Genomic DNA, 27,894 nt, shown 5'->3' with positions numbered 1-27,894 from the left:
TATGGGGAATAGCTCAAAGCCATTTGCATTTATTATAATAGATATTTCTCTTGTGTAGAAGATTATAAATAGAAATCAAAATTTATTTGACATTCAAAAATTACATAAGATTACAAATATTATGTAGATACGTCACAGTAAAAACATCAAGCAAACATACTTGTCAGCTGAGAGTTTGATAGCCTAATGGACCTTGCACTCCATCCTGTCTGGTGTCATTCCTTCCCACCAGAGAGGGAATCCAGGGAAACAGTTTCCCAAGCTCCTTGCTTAGTGTACTAGGCCTCAGATGCTTATCATTGATCCCAAATTTCGCTCTTTCAATAGCATCCATTATATCTTCCATTGTCACAATTTCACTGCCTGCAAAACCCAGAAGAATTTATATTTACATTTACTGGTCCATTATTCACTAAGAGGACAAAGAAAACAACAACAATGAGACAGAGGAAGGAAAGAAAAAGGGGTAGGGATGGGCTGCTTAAACAATATTGTAGGTTTTTACTTCCACCTCACCTCTACGAGCAGCAAGTAAAGCAGCTTCATTAATAATGTTCGCAAGATCAGCACCTACAAAACCTGGAGTCAGGGAAGCAACTAGATCGCAAATAAAAAGTTTGTCTTCCTCTAGTGGAACTCCTCTCAAATGTACAGCCAATATCTTTTTCCTTCCTTCAGCATCTGGTTCTCCTACGAGTACTTTTCTTGAGAAGCGACCAGGCCTACAGAGAGCTGGATCCAATGCCTCGGGCCTATTAGTTGCTGCAATAACAACCACTTTCATGTCCGACTCAAATCCATCCATTTCTGTGAGCAACTACAAAAGCAGAAACAGTATTAAAAGCCAATTGAAACATAGAACTTCAATGCAACCACATAGAAAATTGAGATTTACGATCATAAAAAGAAACAATCCAATGATACTGATATAGATAAAGTATATACTAAAAATAGCAGTAGTCTTAAAAAAAGGGTCAAGACTTCCAAAGGGGATGCATATGTTTCTCAACAAAAAAAAAAAAAAAAAAATCAGATTTTTTTTTTTTCAGAAAAAGAAATTCGTTTTTTGTTTTTTTTGATAATTCAGTAGGTTTGACAATGATACAACTTTTTTTTATAACATCAAATCATTCTATATAAAATGGAATTCCATACTAATAATGCAAAAGGCCACTTGAACTAAGAAGTCCTTTGAAAAATACTGAATTTAAAACAAATAGACAAGAAGAGTGCAAGAGTTGCTAGTATATTGGTATTCTTACCTGGTTTAAGGTTTGGTCACGTTCATCGTTGAAGCTTCTACCACGCTTCCCTCCAACTGCATCAAGCTCATCAATGAATATGATTGAAGGAGCACACTTCCTTGCCACATTGAAAAGGTCTCGAATACGAGCTGCTCCTCTTCCAACAAACAACTCCACAAATTCACTGGCAGAAACAGTGAAGAATGGCACTCCTGCTTCTCCAGCCACTGCACGGGCCAGTAATGTTTTTCCTGTTCCTGGAGGGCCCACCAGTAATACACCTCTAGGCAACTTTGCTCCTAGCTTTTGATAGTTAACATCTCCTTGCAGGCATGAAACTACCTATAAATTGTGTCCATAAATATCAAAGGAAGAAAGTTAGATATTTCTAGTCACAAGTACAAGACCAATCCAGGGAACTTAGTTCACATAATGTTTTTAGACAATAAACAATAGTCTTCAAGCAAACTGGTTTTAGCAGTCCATAGAAGGGTGGAAAAAAAAAAGAGAGGGGGAAGGGGGGGGGGGGGGATGCAGAAGATTGTTGCACGCCTTGGGCAATAGGTGTGGATTTGATGACCCATTACAATCATAACAGGTGGTCAACAATGCCTCCAATTCTTGCCATAATGCCCTTAAGATATGCTCCGTTATCAATCCCTCCAAAACAGTCCCTAATGTTTAAAATTGAACAAATTTTTTTTTTTATAAGTAAAAATTCAATAGAAAGCGCAGAGGGGCGCAACCCTAATACACATGAAGTATACAAAAGTGCCCCTAATCAGAGGAAAGAAACGAACAAGAAAGTAAACAATCAGCGAACGACATACTACCCAGGCTCTGCGCCGACACCCAAAGATAATAACATATTAAGCACATTTCTACAAAGAGCCCCAACTGGTACCTCCACATCCTCAAAAAGCCTAGAATTTCTCTCACGCCACAAGCCCCACAAAACACAAAAAGGAACTTGCTTCCAAATACGGAACACAGGACCACGACCCATCAAAGTGCCCCAACCACTCAATAAATTCAAGACACTACTAGGCATAACCCACTCCACCCCGAACAAGCTATAAAAAGAACTCCAAACAACCCGTGCCACGTCACAATGAAGAAGAAGGTGATCAACGGATTCCCCATGCTTCTTACACATAACACACCACTCTACCACCACAATACCACGCCTACGTAAATTGTCATGAGTTAAAATCTTTCCTAAATCACTTCTCAAGATATGCTCTGTTATTAAAATCACTCTCTCCATACATCTGTCATTAGGGGTTTTAACAGAAATTGTGACAAGTAAGCATAAGACAACGTCAAACCCAATGAAATAGCTCCACGTGCACAAATTTGCTACTTCAGCTTGACACATGGCAAAAAGAAAAAGGGGAAAAATGGGGGAAAAAAAAAAGAGAGAAAAAATAACAAGGGGATTATTGGGGTCACCCATGCCCACACTGGAGGGGAGACGGATCCTTTATAAGTGGGGGGTAAAATTATCCAATAAAATATGAAAAGACAATTTTGCCCTCCACATATAAAGGACCGGCTCCTCTCCAGTTGGTTTCAACTGGAGAGGATCCAAATCCCACTGGAAGAGGGGCCGTAGGTAGGTCACATCCCACACCCTTTGCCAATGGGTGTGGATGGACCTTCGTGGATGGGTAGGTCGCCCTACCACCCACTCTGTCCACTGGCGGAGGGCGTGACTTGAAACCTACCCACGCATGCCGCCAGTTGGCGTGGGTGGGTGGGGTGGGGCAACCCATGCATGCTGCCTGTGGACGTGGCCGTGGCAGGTGGGCACCCCACCACCCCCCTGGTTTTTTTCCCCCTTTTTCCTGTTTTTCCTTTCTTCTTCTTCTTTTTTCTTTCTTTCTTTCTTCGTCTTCTTATTCTTTTTTTTTTTTTTTTTTTTTTTAGTTGTGTCAAGTTGCGGTGGCACTTCAATACACGTGGAGCTATTTTATTGAGTTTGACGTGGTCTTACGCCTACGTGTCACAATTTCTGTTAAAAACCCTAACGACAAGTATATAGAGGGTGCGATTTGATCAATTTGAAACCTTAGGGGGTGAAATTATAAAAAGATTAAACCTCAAGGACCTCTACAATATTTTTTTCATAAAAAAAATGTTGAAAACTAGAAGGGTTGATGGAAGAGATAAAAAGTGAACTTCATTCCTTTCAATGTGTTGGAACTGGTTTCCAAAACTCCAATTGCATTAATGTTGCTTTTCTATAAATTGTATAATATTGAACATATATATATATTATTGATTTACATGTACATATATGTTTGAATATTTCATATGATATACATGTAAGGTCTCTAAGTTACATTGTATTTGACTAAGGTGTGAGTAATAAGATTATCATACATAAGATCATAGTCATAGGCCCTTGTAATTTATAAAAGATTGTTTGTAGTCATAAATGAAACTAGGAAATCTATCTAGACTATAACATGTCAACCTTAACGATCTAACTTGATTAGGAGAACCAGGAAGGGCTTCGGGTTGATTGTTGGTGTAAGAACAAGGTAGTACCATGCACCGAACGAACTACGTGAGACATCATTCTTTTAACACTGTGATTAAGAATGATGTACGTGCATGACGACTTATAATAGTTACTCTAAATTCTGAGAAAATTGCGAACTCAGATGTAAAATGTAGGACACTTTGATGTACAAAAATGAGATCAAATTGCTGGTCAATAAGAATTAATTTTCGGGCTTAAGTATTTAAGAGCTATGGGCTATTGGAATTAATTCCAAAAGGCTTAAGAAAGAGATTAAGGAGCATTGGACCTAAGGGATAAAACCCAAGTCCATGCTGAAAAATTAGTAGCAATTAAGCTAGGATTAAAATCCTAGTCTTATATGCATGGGACGGACGTGTGGTGCATGACCAAGGGGAGTGTTTCATTCCCACTTGGCCGTGCACCCTACTAGGAAGGAGGAGGAATTTCATTCCTCCAATGACTCATATCCTATCTATGCAACCTAAATAATAGGGATTGGAATTGTAGTTCTCCTATGACTCCAATCCTATTTATGCTACTACTCTTTCTTATCTCATAACCCTATCATGAGTGTAAATCCAAGTCTATAAATAGAGGAATATAGTAGAGCATTATTTACTAATTTACTACTTTAAGTTGTGAGTCCACACGCACGATCATATTCAGTCATCGAAGAACACGTTCTTCACCATTCAACATGCAAGGGGCAAATCAACTAAAATCAACTGGCCCTAGTAGCCTAGGAGAGGCCGATTTCGATTGTAAGTACCCTGAACATGTTAGTTTAATTAATCTAACCTTGTTTATCTTGAAGAAATTTTTTTTGGGATCGGTATTCCGCTGCGCATACTTTGATTAGCGCATGATCCCCAACACCATTCTCAGAAGAAAAATTAACAATGATCTAGAAGCAATAAAAGGCGAGTAAATTTCAACTCAAACTTTTTAACTCTTTTTTAAATGCTGAATCCCCTTGAATTTGTACTCCATATATTCGAGGTGTCTCTTAAACCTATAAGTTTCTGAATTGGGGTTTCCTCTGGTGCACTACACAGAATTTAAAGTAGTTAAGAGTTCAGTTTTAGATTTTATACTTCAATTTGGTAGATCCTATCATGGGATCTCTGAATCCAGCAATTTAATTAGATTTTCACTCAAACAATTCAAATCCTAAGCCTATATCCTCTGAAGATTATAAAGAGAAAAGGAAAAGATCTCAAAACTCAAGCTCCAGTCATTTTCACTCCAATCTGTCCTACGGATTTTAACTGAATCCAAGTTACTATGTTTCAAGTGAAATTTTGAAGTTGACCATTTTTTACCTTAACATATCATTTTTCATGTTTCATCTTCTTACTTTTTAGATGGGGAGAAAGAAAACAAATAAAATAAATAAAAACAATGAAAAACAATTAGGAGCATTGTACCATTACACCAAAGGAATTTAAATTAACCTGGGAAATGTCAATTGTTTTAGAACACAGGAAATCACCGCATTGAATAATTAACTATGCTTGGTACACATAAAAACAAAGTTGCAGAAAAGAAAAATAAAATTTAATATAATGAGAACAAGAAATGTATTTCAAACTAAATCACCAAAACAATAGTTTAACCAGTCGTGCCCCCACCCCCCCCCCTTTCTTTCCCTCTCTCCTGAAACATTACAGACCGGTAACAGCATTTTTCAGTTTAGATTATTTTCTTGCAGGCAGTCCAAAGTCAGGCTGAAGTTTGAATAAGAATCTAGAATTTGAAAAGGTGGTTGTTACAGGCATGTATGGACATTAGAAGGACATGACACAATTCAAGATGATGATCACTAGAAATTGTTTTATATTATTTCACTTGAGAAAATATATTTTATTTTGCAGATAGTATCATGACTGGAGGATAATGAAATTGGCAGCCATCACAGAACTGAGAGAAAAATTTTAAATGTCAGCATTGCACAAACTGCTTGTAAAATCAGTTTCAATGCAGCACAATGCATAAGAAGATAATCAACTAAGTCCCTGTTATCCACAGATATTTAAAAAGTGATTTCTTTTGCAAAGACTAATTTTCTATTAGAAGCTAATCCTATATGTACGTGCTATGAATGTTAGTTTATGATTCAATGATCTGTCAGATTTTACAATTTAAGAACTACCAACCCTGTTCCAAGGAGGCAAATGTTGGTAACCTAGTGTAACTACTCAGAGGGACTTCATTAACGGCCAATAGGTTCTTAAACCTACTCTAGGAGTCGATACCTGAAATTAAAAGATGAGCCAATATAGACAACTCTCCAATTCTGCGTCTTTTGTGTTTGGACATACAGGATTAACTGAATCTGAAGAAGTTGCTCATCCAGACTCAAAATCAAAGAATATTAAGATATTCCCATTCTAGTTTCCACAACAACTTAAATATTTTATATGAACAATGCCAAATAAAGTAGAGTATCAGTACTTTAGTAGCACCTTGCATAATTCTTTGTACTTCATTTTTTTTTTTTTTTTGACATTAAATAATGCATACTAAATAATCTCAAAAGTGGCACACACATATAAGTACATATTCAATAGACTCAAAAATTCTAGAGGTCCTAAAAGTGAATCATGAGTAAGAGCCTATATGCTGGGGGGCTTGCTAGCCATTTTGGAGTATCTGACAGTTTTAATCAGGCACAAAAATCTCTAAGATAAGGGGAAAAAAACTCTGTCATACCTCCTAACCATCAACTTTGCAATAAGTTACCAATGCAACTATGTCTTATCAAATAAGAAATCTACAGTCTCAACAGTATGAATTAAGGACAGGATTTATGCATTTGATGTAACTTCAACGAATAAATCTTACCTCCATAAGCTCCACCTTAGCACTATCAACACCCTCCACATCATCAAACCCAATCATCTGATTATTAGGTTGCCGCTTTCTTGCTGGGCTATTAGCAGCAGAAAGTTGCCGATAAAGAAGCCACATCAAAGGAATCAGAGGAATCCAAAGAGCTATCACAGTTATCAAAGTACTCCTCATCGAAGTCAACATTGATTGAGGGGCCGAACTATATGTAATTCCCTTCTCTCTCATCAAACTAAGGAGAAATTTTTCATCATGATCGATTTTTCTCGCCAAATACTGCCACTCCGGGTTAGAAGCTCTAGTCCTTGAAAATCTTTTCAATACACTTACATTCGGTGCTTGGCTGGTTCTTGAACCATCATCTGTTGCAACCTTATCAGATCCATTCTCAGTTTCAACATTTATTAGTGGTGGTTCCCCATGTGATGTTTCAGCATTTGCAGTACTCTGCAAGTTTGTATTATAAAATATTCGACGAGATCCCTCTTCAAGTAAAACCTTAGTAACAGACCCATCTTGAAGGCTCAATATCAAGTCTGAGTAAGGAACAACTCTTGGAGCTGGCAATGCTGATAATTTCAAAAACAAATAGCATGTCCCCAGTGCAATAGAAATTGAAGTTGCAAGTGCCAGTTGTCTTATGTTCTTCCGCAAAAACATTCCAATATCATTTAAAATTGACCTAATTGAAACCATTTTCAGTCTTATTCTTAATAACCTAAACCTCGGGCGTAATCTTAATGAGAACCTCTTTCTCAATCTCCCATAACCATTCTCTCTTTTACCCAAGTGGGTCTGTTTATCTCCAGTGTTTCCACTCCTCAGTGGCTCAATTACATTGTTACAAGACAATGCACGTTTAGATTTATCGCAACAATTGTAAAAGCCCAAGCCACTATTTCCCCTAATCAAGGAACTAAGCTTATTGTTCCAGGACAACCCAAGTTGAGATTTGCAACATTTATAGAACCCCCGGGAGGGAAACTCAGATGAACTACGACAAAAACCTCTACATCTAGATAAAGACTTGGTTTTTCCACCGCGAACTCCCACTTTCTCTAGAGAAATACGAAACCCGTTGTTGCAAATTACAGAAAAACAAGCCATCTACTTCTGCTGCACAGCAGTGGCAATCTATAAAACTAACATCACCCACTAACTGTATGAACTTATTATACGAGATTCTTCCACCATTAAAACCAAAAAGCAGACAAAAGGGTGAATATTGGAAGAACAATAAACGGCAAAAGAGAGAAACGCTTGCTAGAGCTGTGACAGACCCAGTAAAGAGATTAGCTTTTGGGGTATTACCTCTGGTTCTTCTAGCTTCTGAGAAAGGAGACGGAGCTGAGAAATGGGACTTAAAGATAAGAAAACGTGCAGGCTCTCACATTTTAGAAGATCTTAAAGCTTCGTAACTTGTAAGAGATATCCACATGTTTTAAGCCGCGGATTGGGCTTGCTGCGCCTTAATTGCACGTGTGCCCGCAAAGCTTGGAAAAATATCTGAATTCTTGTGATGACACTTATTTATGCTCTCAAACTCTAAGGGAACTATCAACTAGCTATAAGATCACAATTTCCAATCTCTTCTCTGTATGCTAAGCAAATTCTAATTCAATGGCTTATTTGGATAGAAATCTGGGGAAGGATAAATGCGTTTAGAGATCTTGGATTAAATTTCACTCGAAATAACTGTCTCTACAGGCAAGTCGGATTTCACAAATTTAAAGGTGAATTTGTAAAAAAAAAATGTTGTATAAAAAAAAAAATAGATAAGTTCATAAGAAGGTATCGAATTATCGGTCGTTTTGAAAAAAAAAAAGGAAACTCCGCAAAAGGGTATCAAACTATAGCGTTTTTTTCAATTAAGGGTACCGTTATAGCAAAACATTCAATTGAGTGTATGAATTTATCAAAACTGTTCAATATAGGGTATTCTGTCACCCTCCGTTCTAAATTGATGACAGAACCAAAAACATGTGTGTTTCACGTGATATCTTAATGGCATTCTTCCTGTTATACCCCTTAAGAAAATGCTAAAACATACATAAAAGACAAAACTTATAAAATGCCCGCCCCTTTGTTTGGTCATGTTCGCCCATCAAATCAAGTTCTTCCTGTTCGCCCCTCAAAAGGTACGAACTCGCTACCATGGTCTGATGATAGTCAGTTCATCACACAACTTGATCCACCCATCCCTGTTGAGCATAGCATTGCCAACACTCCAAGCCTGTCCTTCGCTATCATCACCGATTCACCGTGGTAGTTGGGATGTCGTTGCCATCACCGTCGTTGGTATCGTGGTTGACAGCAGAACCACCTCGTGGCTGTTGTGGTGTTTCTTTTTGTTGGGCTTTGACATCATTATGGTTGTCAGTAGGTTCTGTTGTTGCCTCAGTGATTGTCGTCGGCGAAGTCCGGTTGCCGCTCCCGCACTGGTATAAGATACAAATTATCTCTAACTGGTCCTAGCTTCCATGAGTATCCTTCCCGTGCGTAGGTCCTTGATTGAAAAACCCCAAGGAAAACATGAAAGATCTCCAAACATGCTGCAACTTAGCAAGCCCTGCTTTCTTTCTGCCAAAAGCCAAGGATGGTTTGACCCTTTAACTTTTGACAAGAAGAAAATGAGTGCCGTTTTTCTTTTCCCGTAGTTTCTCATGTGCATTGCCACCGTGTACTGGGTCGCCGAATGCAGTTTATTTGGAAACTTGGGATTGGGCTTTGGCGCTCAGATGTTGATCATGTTGTAAATGAGACATTTAAGAACCCTGACAAGAAGAAGGAGATTGACTTGCAGCTAGGAGATAACTGTTAATGAGCTTCCTCTGTTTTAACTTCCATAAACAGAGTAAAACAAAGTATATGTGATGGTTTCCCACGTGGTGATAAAACACGCCCCTTATAGCATTGTAAGTTTCCAAAAATTTGGTGGAAGTAATAGTGATGATACAGATGAAGAGGGCAGTGATGATACGAAGGAAAGAGAGAAATCTGTTGTATTTTTGGGTGGAGCATCCTCTGAGGGGACGTAAGAGAGATTTTGGGGAGCTGCCAGAGCTGGTCTTAACTCTCTGCCACCGGCAGTCACCTTTGTTTTCTTCGTCGATATGCATGAGGTCAACTCTGTTGGATTGCAAGTCACTGCCTTGCCGTCAGTGGTGCTTCGCATAGAAGCACATGTCCACCCCATGCAAACACGTCCATGACTAGAGACAAACTTTAAGGCTTTTCACTCTCTCGCAGCAGTAGATCGCTTCGACCCTAAGGAACGAAACAACACTGAGTACAAGTTGGGGACCTTTGATGCGGTCTACAGGAAACTCTATGGCAAAGATGTTGCGTTTGAGTACCTAGTGGCGAAGGCCTAGAGAAATTCCTCCTGAGACTTCTAGACATTATTCAAATATTAAAACTCTTTTGTGGGAACTTTTCAAATTTTTGTGTTGATGAGTTTGGTTTAGAAGCACGAAACCTTAAAGATGGATCTTGTTTTCCGCATTATTATATGATTTTATTTCAAAAAAAAAAAAAAAAAACATCCATGAAATGAAGCCACGACCAAAAACACGTCCACGCTAATACCCTCGACCCAGAAAGCAAAGCAACGGAACAAGGAACCAAAAACTTCAGAAATTGTTCCTGTTCACCACCGCAGAACCGGCCGAAAATAAACCAAGAAGCAGCACAGAACTTGCCGACAGCCACACCACTAGGAACGACCGAGAAACCAAGACGCTGGTAGAGCCTTCTTCACCTTCTTTGCTTTTTCCTCCACCTCTTTTGTGTGTGTGTGAGAAAGAAAGAGAGAGAGAGAGAAGAAGTCTAAGAGAAATGGAGATTGAACCAGGGAGAGTGAAGTGAGAGGCAAAACGGGTCACGTTCCTCATAGGGGCAAAAGTGGTAGTTCGAGGCTAAGATATCACGTGAAAGGCACGTGTTTTGGGTTCCGTTATCGATTTAGGACGGAGGGTGACGGAATACCCTACATTGAACGGTTTTGATAAATTCATACACTCAATTGAACGTTTTGCTATATCGGTATCCTTAATTGAAAAAACGCTATAGTTTAATACCTTTTTGTGAAGTTTCCTCGAAGAAAAAAAAATGATATTGAATTTTCAAATGTCTCAAATTAAGACATTCAAGTTTCCAAATGTCTCGATAAAGGATAATCCGTTATGATTTGTTGTTAAATCCTGTCAAATGTCACAAAATACCCTTATTCTTTTTTAGGAAAAAAAAAATGCTAGGATTTAGGTGTTAGTTAGAATTTAACGGAATTTACAAAAATATTTATGTTTGATACTTTGAAATTTTTTATAAAAAATAAACACAAGAGTATTTTGAAAATTTTGGCAGGATTTAACAGCAAATCCTAACAGATTATCCTTTATTGAGACGTTTGAAAACTTAGATACCCTGATTTGAGACGTTTGAAAGTTCAGTACCATTTTTTCTAAACGGTCGATACCCTTTTGTAAAGTTATCTCTAAAATCAATGACATCAAACACATCTCAAAACAAAAACAAAAGAAAGATTTGATGTTAGGCATAATCCAAAGTTTTTTCTTTTTTTTAATCCAATATTTGTAAATAACTTGGAGAAGTTCTGAAATCCAAATCCCAAAAGATATGAACCATTGTCTAATTTCGTAAAATTTTCATTCGAATATTGGGAGTGGCAAATGAAGAGTAGAACTTACAACGCTAAGAACAAAATGTCTAAATCTAACTATTAGAAATGGAGCTTACTGCTTAGGGTTGTCGGATTAATATGGCCACTACATTTTTCTTATGGATGGAAACACATGGATATGTTTCTTTAAGTGTTTTTGTAAAGTGTTGGAAAGTTCTTTTTAAGGGACCGGACATAAATTAGGTCATTTGTGCCCTATAATAAAACCGCACATTAGCATGAAACAACAAAAATTAGGTAGATGAAAACATCGGATTGCTACCCATTTTCTTTCACCATATCAATAGACAAAATTCTAGTTTCCCGTTCAATTAAATAGAAACGTCCACACCACCACCACTCTCTCCTCCGCCAAACGGCATCGGTGGGTCCTTCGCCGCTGCTCCAACACCAATAAGTCATGAGTATTCATTAGTTGATAAAAACCTCTTGGTGGTTGTTCAGCTGTCTAATTACAGGCCTCCAGCATTTTCCTGAAATTTTGTTGTGGGTAAAAAGCTTTTTAGACATAATCTGGATAAAATCTTTAAAGTTAGTTGTCCATTGCTCATTGGAGAATCTCTTCATAGGCTTGTCTTTTGTCCCTTATAATAAGAACTCTTTGGATACAAAAATAGATCCAAAAATTGCAATTCACTGCTGAGAATCAAATGCCCAACAAAAATAATCCACAAAAGAATCAATACTTAGACATAAAAATCGAAGAATAATGTAAAATGAACCAAAATTGAAAATATCCTCCAAAGAATGAATGCCCAAAACTTATCGGTGTTGGAGAAGCGGCAAAAGAATTGCCGTTGGTGAACTTGGTGTTCGGCAAAGAAAGGGCAGTGGGCGTTTCTTTTCTCTTGAATGGTGAAATAAGAATTTGTCTGTTGATATGGTGAAAGAGAATGGTTAAAAATCCGATGTTTTCATGTAACTCATTTTTGTTGTTCTAAGCTGACGTGTTTATCTCTTATCGAAAGGCATAAAGGGTCTACTATATATGTGGGGTCCTATAAACTTTTTTCTTCTTCTTGTTCTTAACTTATATATTTATTTATTTACCGTTTAGATTACTATTATTGGGTTTTAGTGTGTAGCCCGTTGCAACAAAAAATAGAGAGTAAAAAACTAATTTTAGGAGCACCAAACAAATAAAAGAAAAGAAAAACGACACTCTGCAACCACTCAAACGACATCGTCCCATTAGTTTCGTCGAGACTTGATAGAAACTTTTGCCTTGCCAAAGTCAAGACGATAAGACCTCTACGATTTGTCGCAGATTGCCCAGCCAAAAGAGAGAAGAAATATGTATTATCTCGGTCATTGTCGTCCAACAGATCGGCCACATTGTCACACCAAGACACGCGTACAGCTCCGTTTGGTTTTGAGAGCGACAACAAGGAATCCACCATTCCTAGATTAGATAATCGAAAATGGACTAGATTAAATGGGATTTTGATATATATATTTTTGTTTCTTTTCAATTATTTTCTTGAATAATCGTACGTAAGATTTACAAAACAATCGATTATTTACACTGGAAGGAGAAAGAGGGCCGTCATCACTCCCAGTCCTGCAATTCTCCAAAACCCAGGTTGGTATTCTCATCTCTTATGCTGGGCTTTGATATTTTTCTGTCAATCTCTTGTCAAGTTTGTAATTTTGTAATCGACCCATTTGGTCTTTATGTGAAAAGATTCATGGGTTTTCATTTTCTCATTATTAGTTTCAAATATCCTCTCTCTCTCTCTCTCTCTCTCTCTCTCTCTCTCTCTCTCTCTCACTGACCTGAGCATCTTCCGTGTGAGTAAAAAGATTTACTCCTTGTATCTTCTTTGTTTCTCGGAAATTACTTTATCTTGTTGGCCATATGATTCAATGATAATTGGATAATGATTTTATAGTTGTAGGTAGCTGTTCTGCTCAGTGATTACCCTGTCATCCGTTGTGTCTTATTGTTGTGATTATCATTTCTAACAGCTTGTGCGTGTCGTCTTATTCATCGACTTGGAGAAGCCATAACATATGCGCCTGTACAGATTCTGCTAAAACTTTTTGGGAATACTCTTGTAATTAACTATGGGGTTTTAGCATAATAATCATTTTTAACAGCCAAATGTCATCGCACCTTTATATTCACTGAACCAGTAGATGTTAGCATAGGTTGGATGGCTCTACAAATTGAACTTCAATTTTTTTTTCTTGTCTAAATTGACCTGTTTTGTTTCTTAGTAATTGTGGTTCATTCATGATTACAAACATTAGCATTAATTTCTTTCTCTGCCATTTCATATTTTGCTCGAGGATGTGATCTGAAATTGGTCAACGGATCCTCATGTCTCTATCCTTTTAGCCTGCGAGACCTTGTTCGAGATAGTGGAATGGAAAAGAAAAAAATTGATGACTACGAGCCAGGTCCAGTTCCCTTGCCAAGACCGTTGGACAGATTTGGGTTTGTAAAGCAGGAACTTAATAATTCTCCTGATGGTTTAACAAAAGGCAGGCCAGCTTATGAATATGAGAGGTATACTTCTCTTTTACTGAATCACGTAAAACTTTTTCTGCTGAATGATTATGTCTGACCAGCTACTCAATTTTGTCCATATTTTAATATTCATCGATCTTGTTCATTTATACGGATACTGATTCTTTCTTTTAGGGAAGAAAGAAGGGTTAGAAAATGGAGGAAAATGATTGGGGTTGGAGGGAGTGATTGGAAGCATTATGTCAGGAGAAAACCTCATGTTGTTAAAAGGCGAATAAGGAAAGGTATTCCTGATTGTTTAAGAGGTCTTGTTTGGCAATTGATCTCTGGAAGTCGGGACCTTTTGCTGATGAACCCTGGGGTTTATGAGGTATGCATTTTTCTTTTTTGTCCTGATAAATAGCCTTGATTACTATCGTTCTTGATAAATAAAGATATATCTCTTCAGTATGCCATGGTCATTGCCTGATATATCTGCATGGACTGCATGAGTTTGGGCTTGATTCTTTAGATGATCATGCGAAAAGGAATCTCAACCCCCCCCCCCCCCCCCCAAAAAAAAAAGAAAAATAAGAATAATAATAACCTCTTCCTCTTTGCCACTTATCATGGTTCTTTTCTTCAATAAGTATCCCCCACTTCTCACCCATTGGACTAGTTGGAATTAGGCATGAATATCTTCGTCTAAAATCATGGAGAATATTGTGATAGACTTTGAGTTCATTTTCAGTTCATGACTGGATGCTGGTTGATTTAGTGACAAATAGAAATTGACCTTGCCATATTTTTCCTTACATGGAGAATATTGTGATAGACTTTGAGTTGATTTACAGTTTGTGACTGGATGCTGGTTGATTTAGTGACAAATAGAAATTGACCTTGCCATATTTTTCCTTACCTCTTATAAAACAATGGGCGATGAAACATATTCTGGCTCTTAGACAGTGAGATGGAACTGCTGAGGCAGCTTTTACATTTGATTTAAACTAGGCTGCTTCTGCCGGATGGGTTTGTGACACTTTGAAGCACAGTGATTGCTAGTGGCAGTAGCTGAAGTTTTAGGGTTTAGTAATATTGGGCAAGTAATAGAAATAACAGGTGGATCAGTTGAATAATATTCAAAATTTTCAAAGTTTACATCAGTGTCTTGAAGAATTGGCTTAAACTTTCTCTGATTCATGATATATTTGTCTTAATGGCTTTTCTTCTCAAGTTATCTGTACGTTACTAGGTCTGAGCCATAGACTTAGTTGGCAAGCATTGTTCTATTCCAGATTAGCTGCATTAATTATGTGGAGATATGCATGATGTTATCTTGTATGGGTATATGTGAGACAGGCTTAATGTTTATTAAATCAAGTTTTGTATATTAACATTGAAGCACATGCTTCTACTAAATTAATCGTCTATTAAATCAAGTTTTGTATATATTAACATTGAAGCACGTGCTTCTATTAAATTAATCAAAAGGATTTCTGATTTTGCGAGTCTTCTGCAACTAATAGAGTTTTTTTAACTTGCCATACTTCTTCAACTAAGGTTGCTTAGTGGACAAAGAGAAAGATACTTGGTATTTGGGGTGGATGAATCAATATATTAAAATACTTTATTAAGAAAAAAAAGTTTTTAGAATTACAGGATGATGAAGTATATTTTTTGATCAATTTGTTGATGATGGGGCCTGAAAATATGGAATACTGCTCTAGTTAACATCTGAATCTGCCTAATTAGGTCCATGATGCAGTGAAGCAAGGATGAGACCAATGCCAAGCATAGGAACATGTTAATGCCATTTTCGTTTATGACACCTGTTGGGTGAATACTTCTTGAAAATGAGTGCCAAACTGAACTTTAGGTAAGGTTTGGTTTAGCCTTTTTCGATTTCAAAGTGGGGCTTGGTAGCTTGGGTTGGAAAATGATGTAGCATGGTGTAGTGGGTCGTAGAATTAACACACACAAAACTCACAGCTCTTCGCAAAACCAAGAACAAAATCAAGGAATTGAGGCAAAATATAAGAAAACTCAACCTTTGAGTGTTTCTTATTGAAAACTGAAGAAAATATCATAAATTGCGGCTAAGGCTGTCCTAAGTGAGTTTATATAGAAAAACAAGTCCAAACCCTACTAAGAAAAGTGAAATAAAACAAAACTGTTGAATCGTGTTTGAACGGAACTTTGCGATGAAGTCCTCGGTCGAACAAGCTTTGACCGGCTATCAACTGAACGTTTAGGGTTGTTTCAAGATGCAACACTCTGTCGAACGGGCATCGACTGAGCCTCTCGGTAAGTCACCTTGGTCAAAAGGGTATCAACTTGCCATCTACCGAGACTCCCTAGATATCCGTCCCAAACTCATCCAGTGGGCTAGTTCGAATGGGCCTGGGCTCTCGTTCAAATGCACACGTCTTCTCTTGTTTTCTTCTCGAAGTAAAACACGGTCTTATCTACATCAAAAAGTCAAAACTATTCTGAAAATTGTGGTTGGTCGATGTTCTGAGGTTTATTTGCTTTGGTGCACTAGAAGTATCCTGAGACTGCAGGGATGCTGTTTAAAATTAAAGATACATAATCTAATGACAAAGGTTTTGTTTTAGTTAGAGAACTTGATAATGGTTCCCAATTATGGTGATTTTTATTGAGAATTTCAAGTTAACATGTGCTTTGTATTATATTTCATTAGATGGCAGTTTTGACCTGGTTTTGTATAACTCTATATTTGGAAGATTGTTTTGCCAGTATCAAATTTGATGCCCTAGGCAGAATTCAAACATTAGGCGTGTGTTGTTTACTAAGAAAGTTCGTCCCTTGTTACTCCAAGTTCGGATTTGACAAAAAGGTTTATGACTTAAAGTTCAATTGGGTTGAGTCTTTGCCTAAGCAGGCTAATGATGACCAACCCAGGTTAATTGTCAAATTGCTTTGGGTGAAAAATGACTGAGGTAAATGTCAATGTTGCAGGATAAGTATACTCTAGAATGAGATTGTATGTCAAGTAATGTTTTGGGATATATTGATATTGCATGGCAAAAGCAAGAATTTTTTTGGAAGAAGTAACAATAGAAAAGTTAAAACAAACATGTTTCATATAAGGAACATAAGTTCTCATATATATAATCTATTATGAGCGTCCCGAATTCTATAGCAAAGTCATGTGCGATGTAACACCATTGTCCCACATTCGAAAAATGAGGAGTGGCCCACATAGAGCAAGTGGTTTATAAAGATAGTCATGAGTGCTAAGTCCTACATTGCCTAGTTATTAAGTGAAACTGAACTCTATAAGAGATTTTAGGGAAGCTCGAAATTGACTAGTTCTTTTGGGGTGATAGCGTAGATGTTACTAGCGCTTTTTTCCTGGGTCGTTATAAATGATATCAAAGCCATCTAGTAACGCCATGCCATGTGGTATTGGAGCACCACCTGACGTGGCCCTAACAAAGATGTTTGGGGTTTAAGGGGAAGAGTTTGCAACATCCTTGCCCCACAATGAGAAAATGAGGAGTAGCCCACATAGAGTGGGTGGTTTATAAAGGTAGTCATGAGTGTTAAGTCCTACATTGCCTAGTTACTAGGTGAAATTGGGTTTTAAAAGGAATTCTAAGGAAGCTCTAAATTGATTAGTCCTTTTGAAGTGATAAAGCAAATGTGGCTAGCACTTTATCCTGGGTTGTTATATGCAATTATCAAGGTTATCAGAAGGAGACCTTAGACTTTTGTTCTTTTTTATAGTCCTACAACATGTTTGGATACATGCTTTCACACAAAGAAACATTTTATCATAAAAATGAAAAACTCTGTGTTGGACATATTTACCATCAGGAATATATCCTGCATAGACCTTTAAATAGATTTGAGGCGTCAACTTGACATCTGATTAGTGCTATACACCATAATTATGTATATTTTTGGGTAAAAATCCCATGCCATTCCAATAAGTTTTTTGTTTATAGCTTTTTATGTCATGCAACATGGGGTTCCAACCAATTTATTCTTCTGTAATTTCAAAGGACTAGCAATGCTCTTTTCCTGTTCAGCATCCCTAATATCGTCCAGTCTGTTTCCTTACTAATCTCTCTCTCTCTCATGTTTTGCTGGATACCTTGAGATTTTGCTCGTTATTAGATCTAGAAAAGCTGGTTCTTTGTAATGTCCAAACATTTTTCTTCTTTACAGTGACATAAACGTCCCTTTTTTTTTTTTTTTTTCTTCTTTTATATATATATATATATATATATATATATATATATATATATATATATATATATATATATTATAAAAATTTAAGTTTTGTTTTGTTTTAGTATATTGCTGAGCTGAATTTTTTGTTGGCAAATAAAGTAATCCTACCGATTACATCCGTGTATCCTGCTTTAGATTTAATAGGTAACCATTCAACTTGTGTGATTCTCAGCCCATTGTGCAATCAAGCGTCTGAGACTAGCCTCTGTGTGGTACATGAAATTGTCTTGTGCACCTTTTTTAGTAGTTCAAATCTGTATAAAGATCTGACAGGAAACCTCTAGTTTTTGAGTGGATGAAGTGGATTAATATTTGGACTGGTTGATGGTAGGTGGATTGGGCCGCTGGCCAAATGTACACTTTATGAATGTCGATATTCTTGGCTTTGGCTTTGGATGATTCTTTAACCTGTCTGGGTTTATCTTTGATTTAATGCTCTTCTCCCTACATGCTCAAACATACACATATAGACCTATTAGTATTACACTGATGGGACTTTATGTTTATGCAGCAACTAGTTATATATGAGACATCAGCTTCAGAACTAGATATAATACGAGACATTTCGCGTACATTTCCTTCACATGTTTTCTTCCAGCAGAGACATGGACCTGGTCAAAGGTCCCTTTACAATGTTTTGAAGGCATACTCTGTCTTTGACAGAGATGTTGGATATGTTCAGGTTTGACTCATAAATGTTCCAGTACTATTCTGTTTACTCTCTGTATGATACTGAATGATTAGGGACTAAAATGCAGGGAATGGGTTTTTTAGCTGGTCTATTGCTTCTTTATATGAGTGAAGAGGATGCGTTTTGGTTATTGGTAGCATTACTGAAAGGAGCTGTCCATGCCCCAATGGAAGGATTATATCTGGTAAGCTTTTCTGTGTCAAGAACATCATGTTCTCACTCTTAGAGGTGCGCTTAGCTTAGATTGGCAGCTGAAAGAAGCTAGTTTATAAGAATGACTGCAAAATCAGTCTGAGGGGATTTCAATCAATATAAGATTTTTTTTTCTTTTAGCAAAACGAGGCGGCTTTAATTTAGCAAAAATGATGAAATTGAGCATGGGTAGGTCAATCAACTAAATAGGGTTATTCTGATTTATCATTTGAGTTTAATGTTTCTCAAAGAATGTCAAAAGGAAGGATTGCCCACCATCAACTTCCTTTAGTAAATCATGAACAAGGTATGGTGGGGTTGCTTGTGACATTTTTGCTTAATGTTAGCTTATAGAGTTGTACTTGACTGCATGGGTGTAGAGCTTTACAGTTTATTTTACATGATGTTTATGTCCTTGTTAAGGAAACAGGACTTCACATTTTACAGCGATAAACAGTGCTTGAGAGTGGCTTAGTATAAATCAAGTTTGAAGTTGCTTCAATTAATTTGCAAAGGCAACCCTAAGATGCCAGTTATATATCTATTTATGGTATTTTATGACTCGAATTTTCGAATATTTCATCATATGCTTGGCGGAGGAAAGGGTAGTTTGTGGGAATAATCCCAAAGCTATGAAGTACTGTTTTGCTAGCAAACTGTTTTTGTTTTAGGAGTTCAAATTTATTTCTTGTACTTAAATTGTTTGAGAAATAGATTCATTAAAAAAAAAAAAAAAAAAAAAAAAAAAAAAAAAAAAAATTGTTTTGAGAAATAATAGATGCTGAATTTTAGGTGGAAATGGCAGAAGTAGGTAGAGAGAGAAAGGTAAAATGGGAGAGGAGGAAAAAGGTCCACATGTTTTACTCTTATGAAATATTCTTTGTCCTTAATTTGAAGTGGGATTGAAGTGCTTTTTGGTCCAAGAAAATTATTGGATGATGAATAATCTCTGTTAAAGATATGGATATTAGCATTTCCATATAAATATTGGTACACTTAATGACTATTGAATTGTCTATTGGTCATTATTATGTTAAAGCTGCATCTACTATTTTGACTACAGTGAAATATATATTTGATACTCTGAGGTCTGTTGTTATATGCTTGTCACAGGTGGGGCTGCCTTTGGTACAACAGTACTTTTTTCAGTTTGATCACTTGATGAGAGAGCATTTACCAAAGCTGGGGGAGCATTTTTCTCAAGAAATGATAAATCCTAGCATGTATGCAAGTCAGTGGTTCATAACCGTTTTCTCATACTCTTTTCCATTCCATTTGGCTCTTCGAATTTGGGATGTTTTTCTTAGTGAGGTTAGTAATTCATCATTATATGTTTTTTCTTAGAAGCATTGCTATTTGGTTTGGAACTTGATATGTATCTATCCTTTTTGTTTTCCAGGGTGTTAAAATTGTTTTTAAGGTTGGTTTGGCCCTATTAAAATATTGTGCTGATGACTTGGTGAGTAGCAGAGGATCTTGTGTTTGCACAATATTTGAATTAATGATGTTATTCCTGCTTGTAATGGTTTTTGTTTCGTTTCTCAGATAAAATTACCTTTCGAGAAACTCATACATGCTTTGCGTAACTTCCCTGAGGATGCAATGGATCCAGATACGTTATTACCAATGGCCTACTCAATTAAGGTTCTCTCTCTCTCTCTCACACACACACGTACACACCTTCAAATGGTGTTCATTAATGCTGGCATCTGATATTTCCAGTTGCTTTAATCCACAATTGTTTTCTTCACATATGCAGTATGAAATTAATGCCTAAATTGTTTTCCTGAATCTCTTGCACAAGGTCACAAGTTGAGGTAACTTGCACTAAAATAATTCTTAATTAATCTTCATCCATCTCAGCCACAGCGGAAACTTTCAAATTTTGGTCAAAAGCATGAAATGTTCAAAACCTACAAGAGGCCTAGTGTTATTTGGTAAACCTAGATATTTGATATGATCACAGAAAGAAACAAATGACATCAAAGGGCATTACTGGAATGTTACTGCAGATAGATACGAAAAAGTGATTAAAGGGACTATTTGTTAGAGCCTTTCTTTTTTTTTTGTCCATTTCAATTGGTATGAAAATAAGGAATATATTTTTAAGCATAGGTATGAGATTCTGGAATTATTTTAAGCACAACTTCAGCTATGTTTAGCTTCATAGGTCATGTATTAGGTTAATAGATATGAAGCCACAGTTACTTAGCTAGTTCAGCGTGTCTTATCTAGTGTAGGAACCCTAGTGTCTAAAGGAGGTAGGGTTAGCTTGATCAATAGCACATTGTCTAATTTGCCTACCTACTTTATGTCTTTGTTTCCCATCTCACCGAGCGTAGCTAATTGAATTGGGAAATTATAGTAGGATTGTGGAGAGATATGGGTGAGGAGGGCAAATTTCACTTGGTAAGCTGGTTCAAGGTGTGTTCTTCGATTTCTGAGGGCGGTTTGGGAGTCCGAAATTTGCTCATGTTCAACCGAATTCTTATGGGGAAGTGGTTATGGCGTTATGCTCATGAGAGAGAGGCCATGTGGGAATTGGTTGTGGACTTTAAATATATGAGTCAGTAGGGTGGGTGGTACTCTAATGGAGTCAATGGGTCGTATGGGATGGAGCTATAGAAATTCATTAGAAAGGGTTGGGAGGAGTTTTCTAGTTTTACGAGATTTGAGGTGGGGACGACTTCAGGGTTAGTTTTTGGCATGGTGTTTGGTGTTGCTTCTTAAGGGATCCTATCCAGAGCTATTTTGCATTGCCTGCTTTAGGGATGCTTTCGGCAGATCATCTTCAATTCTCTAATGACTCTCTTTAGTGGAATGTTAATTTTATTAGAACAACACATGATTGGGAGTCGGAATTCTTTACTTTGTTCTTCGATCAACTGTACTCCATCAATTTGAGACAGGATGGTGTAGATATTGGGGAGGGGAAAAGGGGGGGGGGGTTGGTGCTGAAGTTGATTGGACTTCAGAGTTAGTAAACGTTCAGACCAACTTGGGTATAGAACAGTGTTTATTTATATTCCTGTGCAAGTATTTTGCAAAGAAAACATAGATTGGTATCAAAATAGCTAGCACTTTATGTTTCCAATGGACTAATGAGGTGATTTTTTTTTTTTAATTTTTTTTTTTCAGTTATTTTTGCATTTCTGAAACACGCACACACATTTCTTGTATCATTTGAAGTTGCTCCTTAACGTTGCCACTAATGATGATACATACATGAATATCAATGAATATTCTACGTTCTAGTAATAATTTACATTTTAAATATGTTGATTCATAATTATTTAACAACTTTTTAGCTATTTCATATGGAAATGCCAGAAGGTGTAATAGACAGAGAATAATTTATCCAAAAAAAACAGGTGTAATGGGGGCAAGATGAGTAGGATTACAGGATTGCCAATTGCCATGCAGCTACCATTAGAAATTTGTATTTGTACCTTGATTTGTGCAGAGGAAGGAAATAGATGTTCCTATTATTAGACTAGAAGGTCCATACCCCACACTTTTATCTCATTTGTTAATGTGACATAGCCAATCAGGCCTTGGACTTTCGGTGCTTGAAATGCGTAGTGGTAGTCTGTTGGATTTTCTTTCGTTACCTTTTTTTTTTTTTTTTTTTTTTCTTTCGGCGATTCATGTAAATGTGTTTTGTGTTATTTTTAGGTATCTAAGCGTTTGGAGGAACTGAAGCTGGAGTATGAGAAGAAGAATGGAGAGCCAGTTCAATCAGCAGAATTTAACGGAAAGCAGAAATTGTGACAATGAAAGGTTCTCTCATCCAAGAGGAGCTAAGCCTTAAATTCCTGTTCTTTTGTTCTTTGTTTTAGTGGTGTAATTGTATGAGGAAACACGTGTATATATCAGACAGACAGTGTTATCATGCGACTGTTCATAACTCTGCTTGCTCCAGTCGTTGCTTAAACTATCTATGAAACCACAGTTTAATTTACATGTGAAATCTTTCACAAGCAAAATTGAAGCTCTCATCTTCTGATATTTGGATGGCTGATGGATCCTATCTGTCTCTGATATCCAAAATCTTGCCTTTGAAAAACTGGGTGGTGGGGCTGGTGATATCTACAATGTTCTGATAAAGTTGGAACTCTTGGAGATTATTTTAGAGGTTAAATAGAAAAAAAGTGAGAAAATCTCTATGTTGTTATTCTTTTTTCCAGCTTTTCATGGTTTATTATATGATAGTGGTGGTCATTTTAAGACAGCATTTACCAGTGGAGGGCTTTTTTGTGGTTGGGATTTCCCTATGCTATTTTTTGCACAGGAAAAAATAAAACAAAATGTCTTTTAGGGGAAAAAAAATTAGGGCTATTTTATTCCTCCAATGATAGCTATTTTCTCAAAAAAATAATAATAAAATATATATATATATATATATATATATATATATATATATATATATATTTATGAATGACTATTCCTCAAGATAGAGAATAACTATTCGTGTGGAATGGGTTTTTCCTATGAATGTTTATTCTATTCGTGAACCCTAGTCTACCAAACGTAACCCTAAACTTTTATGACAATTTTTGTCCCATTTTATCACTGCTCTGAAAATAGATAAAAAATAATAATAATAATAATAATATTTTAAATAAAATAGTGAAAATGAATAGGTAAAATGCTAGGCGGATGTAAGTGTTTGAAAAAGAGTACGTAGCTAAAATAGAAAAGATAAATGTTTGGTTTTATTTTCTTCTCTTTATCATCTTCATATGATTTTTTTTTAAAAAAAAAATGCGATAAAATGACACTTAATAAACACGTTTAAAGAAAGAAAGAAAGAAAGAAAAATGTAATTTCTACTTTCTAGAGGCTCTCTAAAGGGTCAAAGAGTCCTAGAAGAAGCCTACCTTTAAGAATCAATTTGGATGGTTATTCACGTTGTCGATGCATCCAAAGAGGCAACCTTTAACTTGGCTTTGGTAAAAGGGGTTGGGCTGAGTCCCTAAAACATGCCCGACCAAACGCGCATAGGATGCCATTATTCCCACTCAAACTGACTACATCGAATAATTTGTTGTCTTTTTTCGCACGTTGCTTCTTGGTTACTTCCTATATTTTGAGTCCCATTAATATCGTCTTCCTTTCTACCATGCTTTCATGCTTTCATGCTTTGTGGCTGGTACTCGTACTGGTACTGGTACTGGTAGGCACTTGGTTCCATTCATTCATGATTCTCTAAACAAATTTAATCACAACAAATGCGTGGGCGTGTCGTTTCTTATAAACTGACGTGACAGTCTGTAATTAATGAAATAATTAAGCAAAAAATATGACTTGTCAATCGTACTTTCTTAATTATTTTACCATTTATAGATTATCAAATCAATTTGAAATAAATCATAGTAAAATCAATTTGACGTGACAGTCTGTAATTGATGACATAATTTTTTTTTTTTTTTTTTTTTGCTTTTACAAATCTTTATTAATTTAAAAATTAATTTTTATTTACACTTTTTTTTAATTATATAAAATTTTTATAACAATCTATTAAATAGTATTACTCAAGTCGAACCGGAAAGCGAATAAGGCTTGGTCGACCTAGCAATGATAAGGAGAGCATAAATGGGGTCACTTCTGGGCGATGGTGTGTGTGTGAAGCAGGCAGCCATGGAACGCAAGCCAAGGCGGGATTAGCGTGCAAAGGAACAGAAAAAGAATAATAAAAATTAAAAAAATTCCAGCTCACACACACCTGTCAATCAGTCAATCCATGTCATAATCCTACCCACACCCAAATCCCAAATCCCATCTTATCCTCAACCGTACCCACCCAATCTTCTGAGACTCTTGCCAATTCACGTGTAGGGCTTTGATATATAGTTATTTTAGCTTTATAAAATAAAATTAAAAAATAAATTCTTTTTAAAAGAAGATAAATTTTGAGGGATTTATTTATTTTTTTGGTTACAGTAAATGATTAAGATGGCGATGAATAATAAGGTATTTTATTCAATAATTTCCAACACTAAACATTTTACATATACATGTCCATATATAGACTAAAGATTACAACGTTTGGATAAGACAGACATAAAAAGGAAAGTCATTACGATGGATTGTGAGATGATTTGGTTCTTTCTTGTTTGATAAGACTTGATTCCATTTATTTTCATCTGGTTCCTTTCAAACAATAGTTGGTGTATGTGGTATGCGTGGAGTAATGTATTAGGATTCTCTCCGGTTCAATGGAACGGGAGAATATCCGGTCCTTATAATGCAGGGATATTTTTGTCAAAAAAAATAAATACAAAAATGCTCATACATTATAAAGGACTTGATATTTTCCAATTCTGATGCAGGAGGAAATCAGATACAATTATAGAATTAATTGGTCTATGATGTGGCGATGAGATTCATTTAGCTTATGCAAAAAAGGAAATGGTCAACTACTCAAGAAGGAAAGAAGAGACATTTGGTAATTGTGATTTAGAAGATATTTTCTACAGAGTTGTCAACATCCATCAAGAGAAAGATCAAGAACGAAAGAAGAGACTATCGACAAATCTCTTGATTTATCTTTTAAAGAATTTTCATATTTATATTTACGTTGTCGTCAAGTAATATTATAGTTATTATATTTTCTCTAATATGGTAATTCTTTGGCACCAAGTATTTCCATAATATGCTTATTTGTATTTATTTCAAGTCTTATGAGATTTATTAGGCTTTTCGGGATTTTGTTATTTTTGGTAAATTTTTCAACTATATTAGCCCGGCTTGTGGGCGTTTTCCGATAGTTGTTGATTATTGATAATTTTATCGAATTCAGAGTTTGTCTCTGTTTTTGGGGTGAATTTTTTGCTTTCTTCCTTGCAAATTACTTATTGATTAGCTTGCAGAATAATCGCTATTCTGTTCCTGCGTCAAATTCCCTGGAGAGGATTTGTTTTCTAGAGTAATGCAACATCCCATTCATTCATCTACCTAAAAACAATAAAAAATAGAATTTTTCTAAAGAAATTTAAGTTGATGTAACTTTTAAAATTATCATTATATCATAATTTAATAATCATCGATCCCAAATCAAAATCTAGTAGTCGAGCATGTGTCTCATGAAAAACATAGTTAAATTTCAAATGAAATAAAAACGATTTTTTTTTTATATATATATATATATAGTCACATAATAAATATGTCAACACATAATTTAAGATGTTTAAATAGCGTAGAGTTAAATAAAATCTTAATAATAAATAAAACATAGCAATTTCACGGAATATGCCCAACAATTTCTATATAATTAAATGCTTGAAAATTGAAATCCTTGTCGTTGAAGATCCTGCCTTTTCGGATGCTAATTAAGCGAACCGCTTAAAATTCACGCCTCCGCCCCGAGTCCGACGTTGAGCACTAAAACAAGGAAGGGCACTGTCGTCATTTCGAAATTTATCAACGGCACCAAATATTCGAGGTAATCCTAAACCAGCTGTGCCACGCAAACAAGGGTAAGAACGTAATTCACTTTTCTAAGACACGTGGCGTGCTCGTAAGGCGCTCGTCCTCTAGCTCTATATAACGACCCCACGCCACGGTCACACAAGTCTCACGAAGCTCCTCTAACGCTTTCCGTAAAAAATTCTGCGGTCTACCTTTCACCTCAGAACTCTAGGGTTTGTTCTTGTTCTAAGGGGCCGAAATTAGGGTTTGTTTGGTTCCTTTCTGATTTATCAATCGGTGAGAACTTGGATTTTTTTCTCTTTTTTTTTTATTCATTACTGTGCCTTATCTGACCTCGATTTTAGTGGTTTCGTTGTGGTTTTTGATTGGGGGATTGCTTTGAATCTTAGGGTTTGATCGAGGTTTTAAAGAAGAAGGGAGTTTTCGCAGGGGTAACTAGTTTTTGGTGAAGATCTTTGTGTTTGTGGTAAGTGTTCTATTCTTGTTTCGTTTTATTTTCGGTAATCTAATAGACGAATATATGTATGTTGTGTATGTGATTGATTGTTTTAGGGGTTCGGTGAAAGAATAAAACTTTACCTGTTTAGAGTTAAAATGTTTACTTGTTGATATCTGTTCTGTGCGAATTGTTCATAACGTTTTTACCTATTTCTTTTGTGGTTCTAGTCTTTTTTTTTTGTGGGAAGAAATTTCTTTCTTTTTCCCCTCTATTTTGGTAACCTTGTAGACGAATATGAGTCTTATGGTATGTGATTTAGTTGTCACAGATGAGAATTGAGATTGTGCGTTCTTCTTTTGATTACAAAGTACAAGAATAAATAAAACTTTGAGCTTGTTAGAATTAGAAACAGTTAGTCTTGTTGGGACGTGTTTTATGCATTTCGTTAATTGTCACCCATTTTCTAATCTTTTTTGTGGGCAAAAATTTATTTCCAGGTATTCTGAATCTGGTTTATTTGTGCCCCTTGATGCGAGTTTTTGGGAAAAAAGCATGACTTCCTCTAGAATTTGTTAAGCAAATGAAATACTTATCCTCTGGCCGAAATGAATGTATATTTTTAGAAAATTGTTCCGGCAATTTGACCTGCAAATAGTTTTTAAGTAAATAGAATGAAGTGATTTTATTTGATTTCCTTTTCTGTTTCGAAGCACCACTTTCTAATATTAGTATTGAGAACATTTATGCAGTCTTTATAATTTGATTGTCTTCTAATTCTGTTCATTTTTCCTCTTTTTTTTTGGGGGGTGATGTTGGGATGGAAGTTTTGCGCATCTTAGATACTGTATGTTTCCATTGCATTTGTCTGTGTTGTTTACTGATACAGTATGTTGTTAATCTTGTTTTAGTATAGGAAATTTGTATTATAGCTTGAATAATCATGCCAAATGTCTTGGGTGTCTTTATATGAATTTTTTTTTGGCTGATGGTTTTGTTGTTTTGCCGTGGTTGGTTATGTGGTATTACTTTTGCAGTCACTTATATCTTCAATTTTCTCCCCAATTTGTATGGATTGTTGTTATTTCTCCTTGACTTGGTGATGG

At 36.1% G+C, this 27,894-nt stretch overlaps 2 protein-coding genes across 4 annotated transcripts; one reads left to right on the top strand and one right to left on the bottom strand.

Moving 5' to 3' along the window:
• On the bottom strand, positions 1-8,224 carry LOC133859157 (probable inactive ATP-dependent zinc metalloprotease FTSHI 3, chloroplastic). The gene is made up of 4 exons (XM_062294482.1): positions 6,619-8,224; positions 1,263-1,586; positions 517-817; positions 1-363 (listed from the first exon to the last, which is right to left on the bottom strand). Exons 1-4 carry the CDS (start codon positions 7,729-7,731, stop codon positions 164-166), a joined length of 1,938 nt encoding a protein of 645 aa, XP_062150466.1. The 5' UTR covers positions 7,732-8,224; the 3' UTR covers positions 1-163.
• A 4,494-nt stretch (positions 8,225-12,718) lies between these two features.
• Positions 12,719-22,882, top strand: LOC133859156 (uncharacterized). Of its 3 annotated transcripts, none has more exons than XM_062294481.1 (9): positions 12,719-12,908; positions 13,668-13,838; positions 13,974-14,169; positions 18,550-18,720; positions 18,797-18,913; positions 20,035-20,232; positions 20,321-20,380; positions 20,467-20,565; positions 22,597-22,882. In XM_062294481.1, exons 2-9 carry the CDS (start codon positions 13,696-13,698, stop codon positions 22,690-22,692), a joined length of 1,080 nt encoding a protein of 359 aa, XP_062150465.1. In that variant the 5' UTR covers positions 12,719-12,908; positions 13,668-13,695; the 3' UTR covers positions 22,693-22,882. The 3 variants fall into 3 exon arrangements, with proteins under 3 accessions (XP_062150465.1, XP_062150464.1, XP_062150463.1); XM_062294480.1 differs by having other exon boundaries at positions 13,619-13,838; XM_062294479.1 differs by having other exon boundaries at positions 13,607-13,838.
• Positions 22,883-27,894: the final 5,012 nt, after the last annotated feature.

This window comes from Alnus glutinosa, chromosome 2 (assembly GCF_958979055.1).
Source record: "Alnus glutinosa chromosome 2, dhAlnGlut1.1, whole genome shotgun sequence".
Classification (NCBI taxonomy): Eukaryota; Viridiplantae; Streptophyta; class Magnoliopsida; order Fagales; family Betulaceae; genus Alnus; species Alnus glutinosa.
Note: the sequence above shows the minus strand (reverse complement) of the source record. Positions and strands in the feature narration are given on the sequence as shown.

What these genes read in the sequence shown, in the direction of transcription:
- LOC133859157 (XM_062294482.1), bottom strand. Translation starts at nt 7,731, where the DNA reads ATGGCTTGTTTTTCTGTAATTTGCAACAACGGGTTTCGTATTTCTCTA. An exon ending in CTAAGGTGGAGCTTATGGAG is followed by an intron (nt 1,587 to 6,618) that starts GTAAGATTTATT and finishes CACAATTTATAG; the next exon opens with GTAGTTTCATGCCTGCAAGG. An exon ending in GTGACCAAACCTTAAACCAG is followed by an intron (nt 818 to 1,262) that starts GTAAGAATACCA and finishes CTGCTTTTGTAG; the next exon opens with TTGCTCACAGAAATGGATGG.
- LOC133859156 (XM_062294481.1), top strand. Translation starts at nt 13,696, where the DNA reads ATGGAAAAGAAAAAAATTGATGACTACGAGCCAGGTCCAGTTCCCTTG. An exon ending in CAATGGAAGGATTATATCTG is followed by an intron (nt 18,914 to 20,034) that starts GTAAGCTTTTCT and finishes TGCTTGTCACAG; the next exon opens with GTGGGGCTGCCTTTGGTACA. An exon ending in GGGATGTTTTTCTTAGTGAG is followed by an intron (nt 20,233 to 20,320) that starts GTTAGTAATTCA and finishes TTTGTTTTCCAG; the next exon opens with GGTGTTAAAATTGTTTTTAA.